The 13,837-nt window shown below is 44.8% G+C and overlaps 1 protein-coding gene across 5 annotated transcripts in view; it reads left to right on the top strand.

Annotated features, from left to right (window-relative positions):
- dpy19l3 (dpy-19 like C-mannosyltransferase 3) overlaps positions 1–13,837 on the top strand; it is a 162,316-nt gene that overhangs the window by 89,766 nt on the left and 58,713 nt on the right. For all 5 annotated transcript variants that reach the window (XM_072518120.1, XM_072518121.1, XM_072518119.1 and 2 more), the window contains one exon: positions 10,121–10,279. In XM_072518120.1, coding sequence (XP_072374221.1) covers positions 10,121–10,279 — 159 coding nt within the window. The remainder of the gene's footprint in view (positions 1–10,120; positions 10,280–13,837) is intronic.

The raw sequence follows: 13,837 nt of genomic DNA, 5'->3' as shown, positions 1-13,837 counted from the left end.
AAGCAAGCAAGGCAAGAGGACTGTGAAGATGGATTGCTGTGTTACAGGGAAGAGATGGCCAATAGGCAGTGTACCTACTGGCCAGGATCTCCCATCTGAATCTCCTGGAGAGACTGGCTGAAGTCTGCATCTGATATGCACATTGCCCTCTCCTCCTGTGAAACTGATTGGAGTGGAATTGTGAGGACCAAGCAGGCTCCACTTTCACATTAAAGGTAAGAGAACATGGTGTAGGTCACAAAGTTTGGGCCGCAATGTTTGGCCGGCGTGGGCCCCGAATGCTGGCAAGTAGGTACCAGGGGGAAAAGAAGTTTGAAAAACAGTGTTCTAAGGAGAACAATCCCAGCTTCTGTCGCTTTGCATAACTGAAATTCGTCATCAACAGTGCCATCCTGGTAAACCTTCTCCCTATTCCATGGTCTTGATTTCCTTCCTGAAATGTGGTCCACGGAATTATACACAATACTTGCTGAGGCATAACCAAAAATTTGTAAAGATTAAAATATCTTTGTTTTTGTATTCATTATCAAAGAACAAAGAAAAGTACAGCACAGGAACAGGCCCTTCGGCCCTCCAAGCCTGAGCCGACCATGCTGCCCGTCTAAACTAAACTGCCACCCTGACACAATGGTGAAGGGATAGCATGAAGGGTGAGGGAGGGTGAAGGGGAGGCCTGAAGCAGGCGCATGGAGGACCCCTGAGGGACAGAACAAAGAACAAAGAAAAGTACAGCACAGAACAGGTCCTTCGGCCCTCCAAGCCCGTACTGACCATGCTGCCCGACTAAACTACAATCTTCTACACTTCCTGGGTCCGTATTCCTCTATTCCCATCCTATTCATGTATTTGTCAAGATGCCCCTTAAATGTCACTATCGTCCCTGCTTCCACCACCTCCTCCGGCAGCGAGTTCCAGGCACCCACTACGCTCTGTGTAAAAAAACTTGCCTTGTAGACCTCCTCTAAACCTTGCCCTTCGCACCTTAAACCTATGCCCCCTAGTAATTGACCCCTCTACCCTGGGAAAAAGCCTCTAACTATCCATTCTGTCTATGCCCTCATAATTTTGTAGATCTCTATCAGGTCGCCCCTCAACCTCCGTCGTTCCAGTGAGAACAAACCGGGTTTATTCAACCGCTCCTCATAGCTAATGCCCTCCATAACAGGCAACATCCTGGTAAATCTCTCCTGCACCCTCTCTAAAGCCTCCACATCCTTCTGGTAGTGTGGCGACCAGAATTGAACACTATACTCCAAGTGTGCGTAACTAAAGTTCTATACAGCTGCAACATGACTTGCCAATTCTTATACTCAATGCCCTGGCCAATGAAGGCAAGCATGCCGTATGCCTTCTTGACTACCTTCTCCACCTGTGTTACCCATTTCAGTGACCTGTGGACCTGTACACCCAGATCTCTCTGACTTTCAATACTCTTGAGGGTTCTACCATTCACTGTATAGTCCCTACCTGCATTAGACCTTCCAAAATGCATTACCTCACATTTGTCCGGATTAAACTCCATCTGCCATCACTCCGCCCAAGTCTCCAAACAATCTAAATCCTGCTGTATCCTCTGACAGTCCTCATCGCTATCCGCAATTCCACCAACCTTTGTGTCGTCTGCAAACTTACTAATCAGAGCAGTTACATTTTCCTCCAAGTCATTTATATAGATTACGAACAGCAATGGTCCCAGCACTGATCCCTGCGGAACACCACTAGTCACAGCCCTCCAATTAGAAAAGCACCCTTCCATTGCTACTCTCTGCCTTCTATGACCTAGCCAGTTCTGTATTCATCTTGCCAGCTCACCCCTGATCCCGTGTGACTTCACCTTTTGTACCAGTCTACCATGAGGGACCTTGTCAAAGGCCTTACTGAAGTCCATATAGACAACATCCACTGCCCTACCTGCATCAAACATCTTTGTGACCTCTTCGAAAAACTCTTATCAAGTTAGTGAGACAGAACCTCCCCTTCACAAAACCATGCTGCCTCTCGCTAATACGACCACTTGCTTCCAAATGGGAGTCGATCCTGTCTCGAAGAATTCACTCCAGTAATTTCCCTACCACTGACGTAAGGCTCACCAGCCTGTCGTTCCCTGGATCATCCTTGCTACCCTTTTTAAACAAAGGAACAACATTGGCTATTCTCCAGTACTCCGGGACATCACCTGAAGACGGTGAGGATCCAAAGATTTGTGTCAAGGCCTCAGCAATTTCCTCTCTTGCCTCCTTCAGTAATCTGGGGTAGATCCCATCAAGCCCTGGAGACTTATCCACCTTAATATTTTTCAAGACGCCCAACATCTCGTCTTTTTGGATCTCAATGTGACCCAAGCTATCTATACACCCTTCTCCAGACGCAACATCCACCAATTCCTTCTCTTTGGTGAATACTGATGCAAAGTATTCATTTAGTACCTCGTCCATTTCCTCTGACTCCCACACATAGATTCCCTTGCCTATCCTTCAGTGGCCAACCCTTCCCCTGTCTACTATCCTCCTGCATTACAACAATGGCTATACTTCAAAAGTACTTAATGGGCTGTAAAGTACTTTGAGGCATCCAGTGGCTGTGAAAAGTGCAATATGAATGCAAGTCTTTTCTATTTCAATTGCCAAGTATCTCATACACCTTCTTAGCTGCCTTTTCAAGTTGCCTGCCACTTTCTGAGCCTGAGATATAAAGAAAGCTGAATCTAATCGGTGAAGTAAGTTTTTGTTTAATTTTTGTGTTCATTCCTTTTACAGAATCATAGCATTTAAATCATGGGGGTGGCGGTGAGGCATTCAGTTCATTGTGTGTTTACTAGTACTGTCTAATCCTACTTCATTCCCTTTTTCCTGTACCATTTTAACTCTTATCCAATTCCTTTTTAAATGTTAAAGTGTCTGCTCTAATAGTTGCTTGCAACAATGTGGGGCAGAATTTTAACTACTAAAGGGGATGGGGTCAGGTGCTGCATGGAAGTTGGGTATGATTAAATTCCCAAAACATGCTAGTGTGTCAAAAACCTGATATGATCCCAGTCACTTCCAGCTTTTACCAGGGCACAATTGTAGATGTGTGGGAAACTGCCATACAAATATCAGGTCTATAATTTTAATATGTATAGAGTCAGTGCAGACTTTAAACCAACATTCTAGTTTTAACAACAAACGCAAAGATTTCCCAAGCTGTGTGGAATTGCCAGGGTCAACAAGCCAAGAGCACCGTGGGAATCCATTGCCCAGTTAAACTGACAGATTCAGAGGATGTTAACACCACCTTCAATATTTACTCCCTTCAATACGGACGACTGGTGACGGTAGTGCATAGCATCTAAAAAATGCACTGCAGCAACTCACCTAGGCTCCTTCAACAGCACCTTCCAAATCTACAATCTAGAGGGACAAGGGAAGCAGATGCATAGGAATTACCACCACCTGAAAATTCCTCTCCAAGTCACACAACAATTGACTTTGAATTATATTGCCAATCATTCACTGTTGTTGAGTCTAAATCCTGAAACTTACTTCAGCACTGTGAGTGTATCTACATTGCATGGACTTCAGCAATCCAAAAGATGGTGCACCACCATCTTCTCAAGAGATGGACAATAAATGCTGGCTTTACCAATGACCAATCACCCTAAATGCATCCCAACGAAAGAAAAATTAAAAATAAAAGGAATGTTACAAATGTCTGATTCCATAATTCATGTGTTTTAGTTGTAACTTTTTAGTTTTAAGAATTGTTAAACTCAGATAAGTGGAAACACTTGGTTGAGGAACTGATGAATAGACTTGGGATGATTGCAGTTCAAAAGGTAATCTAAGTTTTTATTTGATGAGGTTAGGATTGGAAATGCGAACACTTTAACAATGGATGACCCATCTGAATTTTTGGCAGTGTCAGGTCTGTTATCTCAATAAGGGATTTGAATTATTCGTGGAGTGGCCAAATCAAAGAAGCTGAAACCACCTTTGTAAACAAGGGAGTTTCTGGTTGGAACCAGAAAACCTGGAGGAGAGGGTTGTGAATTCCATTAGATATATAAATTATTTGTAAGCTACAGAAACAAAAGATTTTGTTTATTTAATTTACATTTCTGTTTGGAACATCCCTAATATGCCGTATTGCCATGGAGATGGGCAGTGGATGTCCCTTTATTTGATTCATGTGTGTGTGTGGATTTTTGCTGCTAGGATTGGGAAGAAGCAGTCCACCTGTGACAGTTTGCAGCTCACAGCGTCAAGGGAGCTTAAAGAGATGTATGTTAGCCAACATGCACCTTCAGTATAGAAAATACAAAACCCTATCATTTGCCAAGCAGAATGTGGATGGGAGCTCTAGTTCAGTTTGGATACAGAGTTTGTGAAATAGGCTAGAAGATTTGCCCAGCATGAAGCTTGAGGTAGAAATCTGCTGTGACCCTCATAGTGAAAACAAGCAGTTGGCTTGGTGAGTCTGCCAAGAACTGTGGCCAGGCCAATCTGCATTAAGAACCACGGCTTGCTGATTTTTAAATCACTGAGCACAAATGCAGTGAAGCCTAAGTTTGAGCTGAGAGGTCTACATTCATAGGGATTTGAAGATAAGTTGGAAGAGCATTTGGCTAAAATCTAATGGAAGGGTCCCCATGAAATCCCATACCTCAGAGGATAGCTGGAGCACTGAGGAGAAATTAAAGTGAATCCCAGAGAGCATACCTGTTAAATTCCAAAGGAGAGAAATGAATTAATCTTCAAGATCACATACCCAATAAAAGGGCTCTTAGGAGGAATTAGGAAATAAAAGTGAACTGTGTTATAGGCTAAGTCCTGACAAACTATAGTATTACGCTATATAGAACCTTAGTTAGGTCACACTTGGAATATAGTATTCAGTTCTTCGCCACACTACCAGAAGGGCTTGGAGGCTTTGGAGAGGATACGGAAGAGGTTTACAGGATGTTGCCTGGTATGGAGGGCATTAGCTATGAGGAAAAATTGGACAAACTCGGTTTGTTCTCATTGGAACGGAGGAGATTGAGGGGCGACCTGATAGAAGTGTACAAAATTATGAAGGGCATGGACAGAGTGGATAGTCAGAAGCTTTTTCCCAGGTTGGAAGAGTTAATTACTAGGGGACATAGGTTTGAGGTGCGAGGGAAAGTTTAGAGGAGATGTGCAAGGGATGTTTTTCTACACAGGGTAGTGGGTGCCAGGAACGCATTGCCGGAGGAGGTGGTGGAAGCAGGTACAATAGTGACGTTTAAGGGGCGCCTTGACAAATAAATGGATAGGATGGGAATAGAGCTGTGATTTTCAAAGTGGGGGTCGCAGGTCGCTGGATGGTGTAGAATGGGTCAGGGCAAGATCACCAAAATGATCCCCAAATACCGCCTGACCATGTTTACCATTTTTTCTCTTGGTAAATTCTCACTGCAATAAAGTGTATGACCGCGCGAGACTAATGTATAAGCCTTTGCCATGGACTTCCTTGCCTCTCTGAGCCAAAGTGTAGTTGGGCAGTTTGGAGTCAGAGAACTGTAAAATTCACTTTGGGTGGCATATCCTGCTACTGTATTCAGCATCAGGATCTCTATTATTTCTTGAGTTGAGTGTGTTGTCATGTGAGAGTACCTTTAAGAAATGGGTGTTTATTACTGCATGTCAGGGAGTGGGTGGAGCTGGGCTGTCTGTCAGCTTTTTACTTTCGTTTTAGGCTGTTTGCTGCAGGGTGTGTTTTAGTTTCGTTTTCAGAGCTGGATAGCTGCAGTCACAGCCAGAAGGTGTATGAATCTCTCTCTGTAATCTAGACTGTAAATCGATCCTGGTGATTTAAAACTAATAACAGTAGTGACTTTAACCTGATGTGCTTCTGATAAAGGTTTTGTTTTTAAGTCATATGGATGTTAAAAAGGAAAGCTTAAAGGTTTACTTAGTGTTGTAGTCTTTGGGGGTTGTATTTGAATTAATGATTGCTAAGATGTTCACTGTATGTTTTAAAAACGTTAACTTGAGTTCATAAAATAAACATTGTTTTGCTTTAAAAAATACTTTTCCATTTCTGCTGTCCCACACCTGTAGAGTGGGCCGTGTGCTCCCCATACCACAATCTAGTAAAAGTTGTGGGTCAGGTGAACTCCATGATACACTTCTCTAAACCCTGGCCCATAACAGTGTCACTAACAAACCCCGTGCGTCTTTTATCATTCTCTCAGTTAAGCTGGACGTACATCCTCCTCCAGCCCTACAAGCCCCCTCCTCCAGCCCTACAAGCCCCTATGTCCAATCCTTCCACTTGCGAATTGTCTCTCCACACCGGGGCTCTTATCCTTCAAGGACGCTTCTCTTTTTCATGACGTCCCACGCTGCTATCTAGCCCCTCTTCCCAGGTACTTGTCCCCAAGCATCTGTCTCTGCCGTGTGGCTACATGGACTCCATCAGCTGAATCAGTTCTTCTACAGCATGGACTTTTGCATCGACCTTTATCGGAGCTTGAATTGTTCGCCAAAAATGGCCGATAAAATGTTGCAGGTTTATGGAATGGAATGTGTCTGCACGTTTTGCATATTGGTCAGCTGAGCTGTACCCAGCATTGCTTTTTTTTTTTAAGTATGCTTTCAATCTGTTACATAATTACCTGGGAAACGGTACTGGCAGGCGTCCAGTGATGTCTCTCTCAATGCTGTCCCTGTCCCCAGTTTTATTTCATCCTTCGTATCATTCAACGTCTTAACATGAAAAACAACATTTCATCTTCCAGTTAGGCACATGACAGCCTTCCGGTCTCTACATCTAATTCAACAACTTCAGATAATTAGCTGTACCCATTTGTTTTTTCCCATTTCATTTTAACTGTCTTTTACCATTTCTTTTTGTCTTGTCTTTCTTAATATATATTAAACCCCCCTCTCCCCCAATCTTATCCACCTTTCCTTACCCTTTCTCCTTTTTGCTTCCCCCTTCCCCTCCCTCCACATCTACAGTTCACCCTCTGATGTTAGTCCCCCTGCTGTTTGGCCTTTCACATCTTTTGTTCTCTCTGGGGACTGCCATTAACACTCTTTCCCCTTGGTTTCTATGGCTGTTAGAACCCCGAATCTCTTGGTTTCTGTGCCTATGACTCATCTTTCATTCTCACTCCACAGTATAAATATTTCCCACTTTCTCTGTTAGCTTTGACAAAGAGTAATCGGACTCGAAACGTTAGCTCTTTTCTCTCCCTACAGATACTGCCAGACCTGCTGAGATTTTCCAGCATTTCCTCTTTCGGTCCAGTGATATTCTGTCTGACCGTGTTTTTCGTCCAACAGTTAGGGCTCCTTTTTCTGAAGTTGAACTTTTGAGTTTAATTTCCCATCCAATGTCATGTTAGGTTTTGAATGTGTGAACATGATGTTGTAAAAAATGTGCAATATTCAGCCTGTTAATCTTTCCAGCGTTGCACACAATTTTCCAAATGCTAACAATGGGTGTGAAGAAATAAAATAATCAAATAATCCTGAGTCACTCCCTTTAACAATGTGTCAGGGTGGAGCTGTCGTTTAAGGTGAAATAGCAGCTCAATTTACAAATTTACATTCAATAATACAGAAGTGCCAACAATGAGTGTGCCTTTTTAAAGGTAATTATGGAGAATCTTTTGTGAAAGTGGCGTGGGTTGCGATAGTCGGCCATTCTGTAAATTTGGGTCGCTCGAAAAAAAATTTTTATATACACTGCAATAGATGGATATGGACTGCGGAAGTGTAGAAAGTTTTAGGTTAGACGGGCAGCATGGTCGGCACAGGCTTGGAGGGCCGGAGGGCCTGTTCCTGTGCTGAACTTTTCTTTGTTGAGTGTGAGCATTAGCTGCTCAGATGAAAATGCCTCGAGGGAGAGGAATGAATGGAGCTGCATGACACATTAGTCTGTGGAGTGCTGTGCAGAAGAGTACTGGGGAAGTCAGAGTGTGGATGATGGCACTTGAAGGAGGGATGCTACTTACCTTTCCTGTCGTCATAAAATCATTGAACCTCTTGCAGCACTGACAATGAGCTCTAGGGACTTCTGTTGCTCACTGCTTCTGTTAGGTCCAGAAATGCCTGCTTGTTCTCAGAGACTGCCTTCTCTTCCTGCCGCCAGCGAACCTCTCTGCACTCCCTCACAACCTGCAGCATTACCTCAGAGAAGTACCAGAGAGCATGGGACAGCTTTCTCATGACTTCCTTCCACTCTTGACCTTCCAGAAGACTGAAGAACTCTTGCAGGATGCAACCAATGAGAAAATGCTGGAAAATCTCAGCAGGTCTGGCAGCATCTGTAGGGAGAGAAAAGAGCTAACGTTTCGAGTCCAGGTGACCCTTTGTCAAAGGGACTCGAAACGTTAGCTCTTTTCTCTCCCTACAGATGCTGCCTGACCTGTTGAGATTTTCCAGCATTTTCTCTTTGGTTTCAGTATCCAGCATCCGCAGTAATTTGCTTTTATCTTGCAGGATGCAGCCTTTCTGATTCCCACCAGGGTTCCTTTAAGTTGAAATGCTTTTATGGTTAGATGCGGTGTTTCTTTACTTCCATGCTCTGCGATTGGCTGAGAAACCTAGGATGTTGATACCATGGCTGAGTTGATAGCTACGACAAAGCCCTCTTCATTGAGAAATAGGTTCCTGCCCCACTGTGGGTCAGCTTCATTAAATATCTCCATGTTCTTTGTTGTTGTAATGATCCTATATGTGACAACAGTTCATTTAATTTCCTTTCTGTGTTCTTGTGATGATCTTAACTTTCCCTTGTTTCCAATTTGCCAGTCCATTTCAAAGTGCTTTACAACCACTGAAGTCAGTTCATTCTGCAGAAAGTCATTGTATACATCTATCCTTGGGAAGAAATAAATGTTTCAAAACCCATGGTCACTCTGATTGTATGAATAAATAATAAACTACCTATGTATTTAAATGGGGGTCTGGAGAAACATGTACAAGTAACCATCACATGACCTTTTGAATATCAAAATGACTAAGATGAAAGTTTATCATTTTGTTGAAAAGGAACATAATCCCCTTTCCTTTTATTTGTTTATAGTAATGAAAGGGAAACTTAGATGTGATAACCAGAAATTTAACAGCACTCTGCACATACACAATGTATTTGTCATAATTGGCTTCTCAAAGGTTTGTATTCCTTCTCTGTAAAAACAGTCTGCTTTTTTACACTCAATTTAAACAATCCTGTTTGCCTTTGTTAAGGAAGTTATGATGATGTTTCAATGAAAGTAAAAAACAGTGTAGGCAATGTTTGCAGAGAGAAATCCATAAAATCCTAATGTGCTTTGAAGGCAGCGTTTGATCATAGAATTTACAGTACAGAAGGAGGCCATTCGGCCCATCGAATCTGCACCCTGGAAAGAGCACCCTAATTAAGCACATACCTCCACCCTATCACCGTAACCCAGTAACCCCATTTAATCTTTTTGGACATTAAGGGCAATTTAGCAGGCCCATCCACCTAATCTGCACATCTTTGGACTGTGGGAGGAAACCGTAGCACCTGGAGGAAACCCACGCAGAAACTGGGAGAATGTGCAGACTCTGCACAGACAGTGACCCAAGCCGGGAATCGAAATGGGGACCATGGAACTGTGAGGCAACTGTGCTAACTACTGTGCTATTGTGCTGTCCTAATTCAAAATCATATATGTTGATATGTACATATATTGATATATAGTCCAAATATGTACAGGTTAGATGGATTGGCTATGCTAAATTGTCCCTCAGTGTCCAGGGATGTGCAGTTTAGGTTATGGTGTTACAGGAGTAGGAGGGAAATGGGTATGGGTAGATTGCTTATTTGGAGGGTCGGTGCAGGCTCAATGGGCTGAATAGCCTCCTTCTACACTGCAGGGATTTTATGATACCTCTAAGAATGGGCTGAATAGCCTCCTTCTACACTGCAGGGATTCTATGATACCTCCTAAGAATAGGCCGAATAGCCTCCTTCTACACTAGGGATTCTATGATACCTCTAAGAATCTAGCTAGAATAGATAGTAATGTTAAAGTAATTTGTCCAGCATGTATAAAATGGTGCCGGATTGAGTTCATTCGTCAACAGCTCATGTGTGCAAATATATTTAGTAGAAATATTTTCTTTGTCTTTTTCCTCTTTAGGGATTTTGATGCTAAGTTGTACCTGTGTGAAGAAGCTTTTGGCCTACTGCCTTATGATACTTTCCAAAGACTTTTGCACACACTGATTTTACCTTCATATCTTCTAACTCTGGTTATCACGGTGATCATTGCTATAACTGTTGCTGTTCAGAATCTCAGGTAAGTGTAGTTACCAAATAGTATTGGTACTTTGTTGCTGACACATTGTGCTGTCGGGATGAATACTTTTGAATTCAATGAGCAATTGTGCTCTGCATTGTTTAAAATTGACCAAACGTTGATAGATTTGATTTGTTTTCCATTTTTTTTTTAAAATATATTTTATTCAAAATTTTTGGCCAACCATGACAGTACATTGTGTATCCTTTACACAGTAATATAACAATATAAATAACAATGGCCAGTTTTAAGCAAGAAATAAATAATATATATAAACAACATCAAAATTAAAAAACTAAACTAAACTAAATGGCAACTGCCTTGTCCCAAATAAATACTCTCCAAAAATACAATTCAGCAGTCCAATATACAATTACCTATAACAACAACCTATACATATTATACATATACACTAACATCCCTGAGAGTCCTTCTGGTTCCTCCTCCTCCTCCCCCCCCCCCCCCCCCCCCCCCCCGGCTGCTGCTGCTGTCTTCTTCTTTTCCATTCCCTCTATCTTTCTGTGAGGTATTCGACGGACGGTTGCCACCGCCTGGTGAACCCTTGAGTCGATCCCCTTAGGACGAACTTAATCCGTTCCAACTTTATAAACCCTGCCATGTCATTTATCCAGGTCTCCACACCCGGGGGCTTGGCTTCCTTCCACATCAACAGTATCCTGCGCCGGGCTACGAGGGACGCAAAGGCCAAAACATCAGCCTCTTTCGCCTCCTGCACTCCTGGCTCCTCTGCAACCCCGAATATAGCCAACCCCCAGCTTGGTTCGACCTGGACCCCCACCACCTTCGAAAGCACCTTTGTCACCCCCACCCAAAACCCCTGTAGTGCCGGACATGACCAGAACATGTGGGTGTGATTCGCTGGGCTTCTCGAGCATCTCGCACACCTACCCTCTACTCCAAAAAATTTACTGAGCCGTGCTCCAGTCATATGCGCCCTGTGTTACACCTTAAATTGTATCAGGCTTAGCCTGGCACACGGCGACGATGAGTTTACCCTACTTAGGGCATCAGCCCACAGCCCCTCCTCAATCTCCTCCCACAGCTCCTCTTCCCATTTCCCTTTCAGCTCATCTACCATAATCTCCCCCTCGTCCCTCATTTCCCTATATATGTCTGATACCTTACCGTCCCCCACCCATGTCTTTGAGATCACTCTATCCTGCACCTCCTGCGTTTGGAGCTGCGGGAATTCCCTCACCTGTTGCCTCGCAAAAGACCTCAGTTGCATATACCGGAATGCATTCCCTTGGGGCAACCCGTATTTTTCGGTCAGCACTCCCAGGCTTGCAAACGTCCCATCTACAAACAGATCTCTCAATTGTGTTACTCCTGCTCTTTGCCATGTTCCAAATCTTCCATCCATTCTCCCCGGAGCAAACCTATGGTTATTTCTTATCGGGGACCACACCGAGGCTCCCGTCTTACCCCTATGCCGTCTCCACTGCCCCCAGATTTTCAGAGTAGCCACCACCACCGGGCTTGTGGTGTATTTCTTCGGTGAGAACGGCAACGGCGCCGTCACCATAGCTTGTAGGCTAGTCCCCCTGCAGGACGCCCTCTCCAATCTCTTCCACGCCGCTCCCTCCTCTTCTCCCATCCACTTACATACCATTGAGATATTGGCGGCCCAGTAGTACTCACTTAGGCTCGGTAGTGCCAGCCCCCCCCCTATCCCTACTACGGTGCAAAAATCCCCTCCTCACACTCGGGGTCTTCCCGGCCCACACAAAACTCATGATATTCTTCTCAATCCTTTTGAAAAAAGCCTTCGTGATCACCACCGGGAGGCACTGAAACACAAAAAGGAATCTCGGGAGGACCACCATTTTAACCGCCTGCACCCTCCCTGCCAGTGACAGGGATACCATGTCCCATCTCTTGAAATCTTCCTCCATCTGTTCCACCAACCGCGTTAAATTTAACCTATGCAATGTACCCCAATTCTTGGCTATCTGGATCCCCAACTAGCGAAAGTCCCTTGTTACCTTCCTCAGTGGTAAGTCCTCTATTTCTCTGCTCTGCCCCCCTGGATGCACCACAAACAACTCACTTTTCCCCATGTTCAGTTTATATCCTGAAAATTCTCCAAACTCCCCAAGTATCCGCATTATCTCTGGCATCCCCTCCGCCGGGTCCGCCACATACAACAACAAATCGGCCGCATACAGAGATACCCGGTGTTCTTCTCCCCTGAGTACTCCCCTCCACTTCCTGGAACCCCTCAATGCTGTTGCCAGGGGCTCAATCGCCAGTGCAAACAATAATGGGGACAGAGGACATCCCTGCCTCGTCCCTCTATGGAGCCGAAAATATGCAGACCCCCGTCCATTCGTGACCACGCTCGCCATCGGGGCCCTATACAGCAGCTGTACCCATCTAATATACTCATCTCCAAAGCCAAATCTCCTCAACACCTCCCACAAATAATCCCACTCCACTCTATCAAATGCTTTCTCGGCATCCATCGCCACCACTATCTCCGCTTCCCCCTCTGGTGGGGGCATCATCATTACCCCTAGCAGCCTCCGTATATTCGTATTCAGCTGTCTCCCCTTCACAAACCCAGTTTGGTCCTCATGGACCACCCCCGGGACACAATCCTCTATCCTCATTGCCATTACCTTGGCCAGAATCTTAGCGTCTACATTCAGGAGGGAAATAGGCCTATAGGACCCGCATTGCAGCGGGTCTTTTTCTTTCTTTAGGAGAAGCGATATCGTTGCCTCTGACATAGTCGGGGGCAGCTGTCCCCTTTCCCTCGCCTCATTAAAGGTTCTCATCAGTAACGGGGCGAGCAAGTCCACATATTTCCTGTAAAATTCAACTGGGAATCCATCCGGTCCCGGAGCCTTCCCCGCCTGCATGCTCCTAATTCCTTTCACTACTTCCTCCATTTCGATCTGTGCTCCCAGTCCCACCCTCTCCTGCTCCTCCACCTGAGGAAATTCCAGCTGTTCCAGAAAACACATCATTCTCTCCTTCCCATCCGGGGGCTGAGCCTCATATAATCTTTCATAGAATGCCTTGAACACTCCATTCACTCTCGCCGCTCCCCGCTCCATCTCTCCCTCCTCATCCCTCACTCCCCCTATTTCCCTCGCTGCTCCCCTTTTCCTCAATTGTTGGGCCAGCAACCTGCTCGCCTTCTCCCCATATTCGTATTGTACACCCTGTGCCTTCCTCCACTGTGCCTCTGCAGTACCCATAGTCAGCAAATCAAATTCTACGTGTAGCCTTTGCCTTTCCCTGTACAGTCCCTCCTCCGGTGCCTCCGCATATTGCCTGTCCACCCTCAGAAGTTCTTGCAGCAACCGCTCCCGTTCCCTACTCTCCTGCTTTCCTTTATGTGCCCTGATTGATATCAGCTCCCCTCTAACCACTGCCTTCAGCGCCTCCCAGACCACTCCCACCTGGACCTCCCCATTATCATTGAGTTCCAAGTACTTTTCAATACACCCCCTCACCCTTAGGCACACCCCCTCATCCGACATTAGTCCCATGTCCATTCTCCAGGGTGGACGCCGTTCTTTTTCCTCC

The sequence above is a fragment of the Scyliorhinus torazame genome, chromosome 10, assembly GCF_047496885.1.
Source record: "Scyliorhinus torazame isolate Kashiwa2021f chromosome 10, sScyTor2.1, whole genome shotgun sequence".
NCBI classification, from domain to species: Eukaryota; Metazoa; Chordata; class Chondrichthyes; order Carcharhiniformes; family Scyliorhinidae; genus Scyliorhinus; species Scyliorhinus torazame.
Note: the sequence above shows the minus strand (reverse complement) of the source record. Positions and strands in the feature narration are given on the sequence as shown.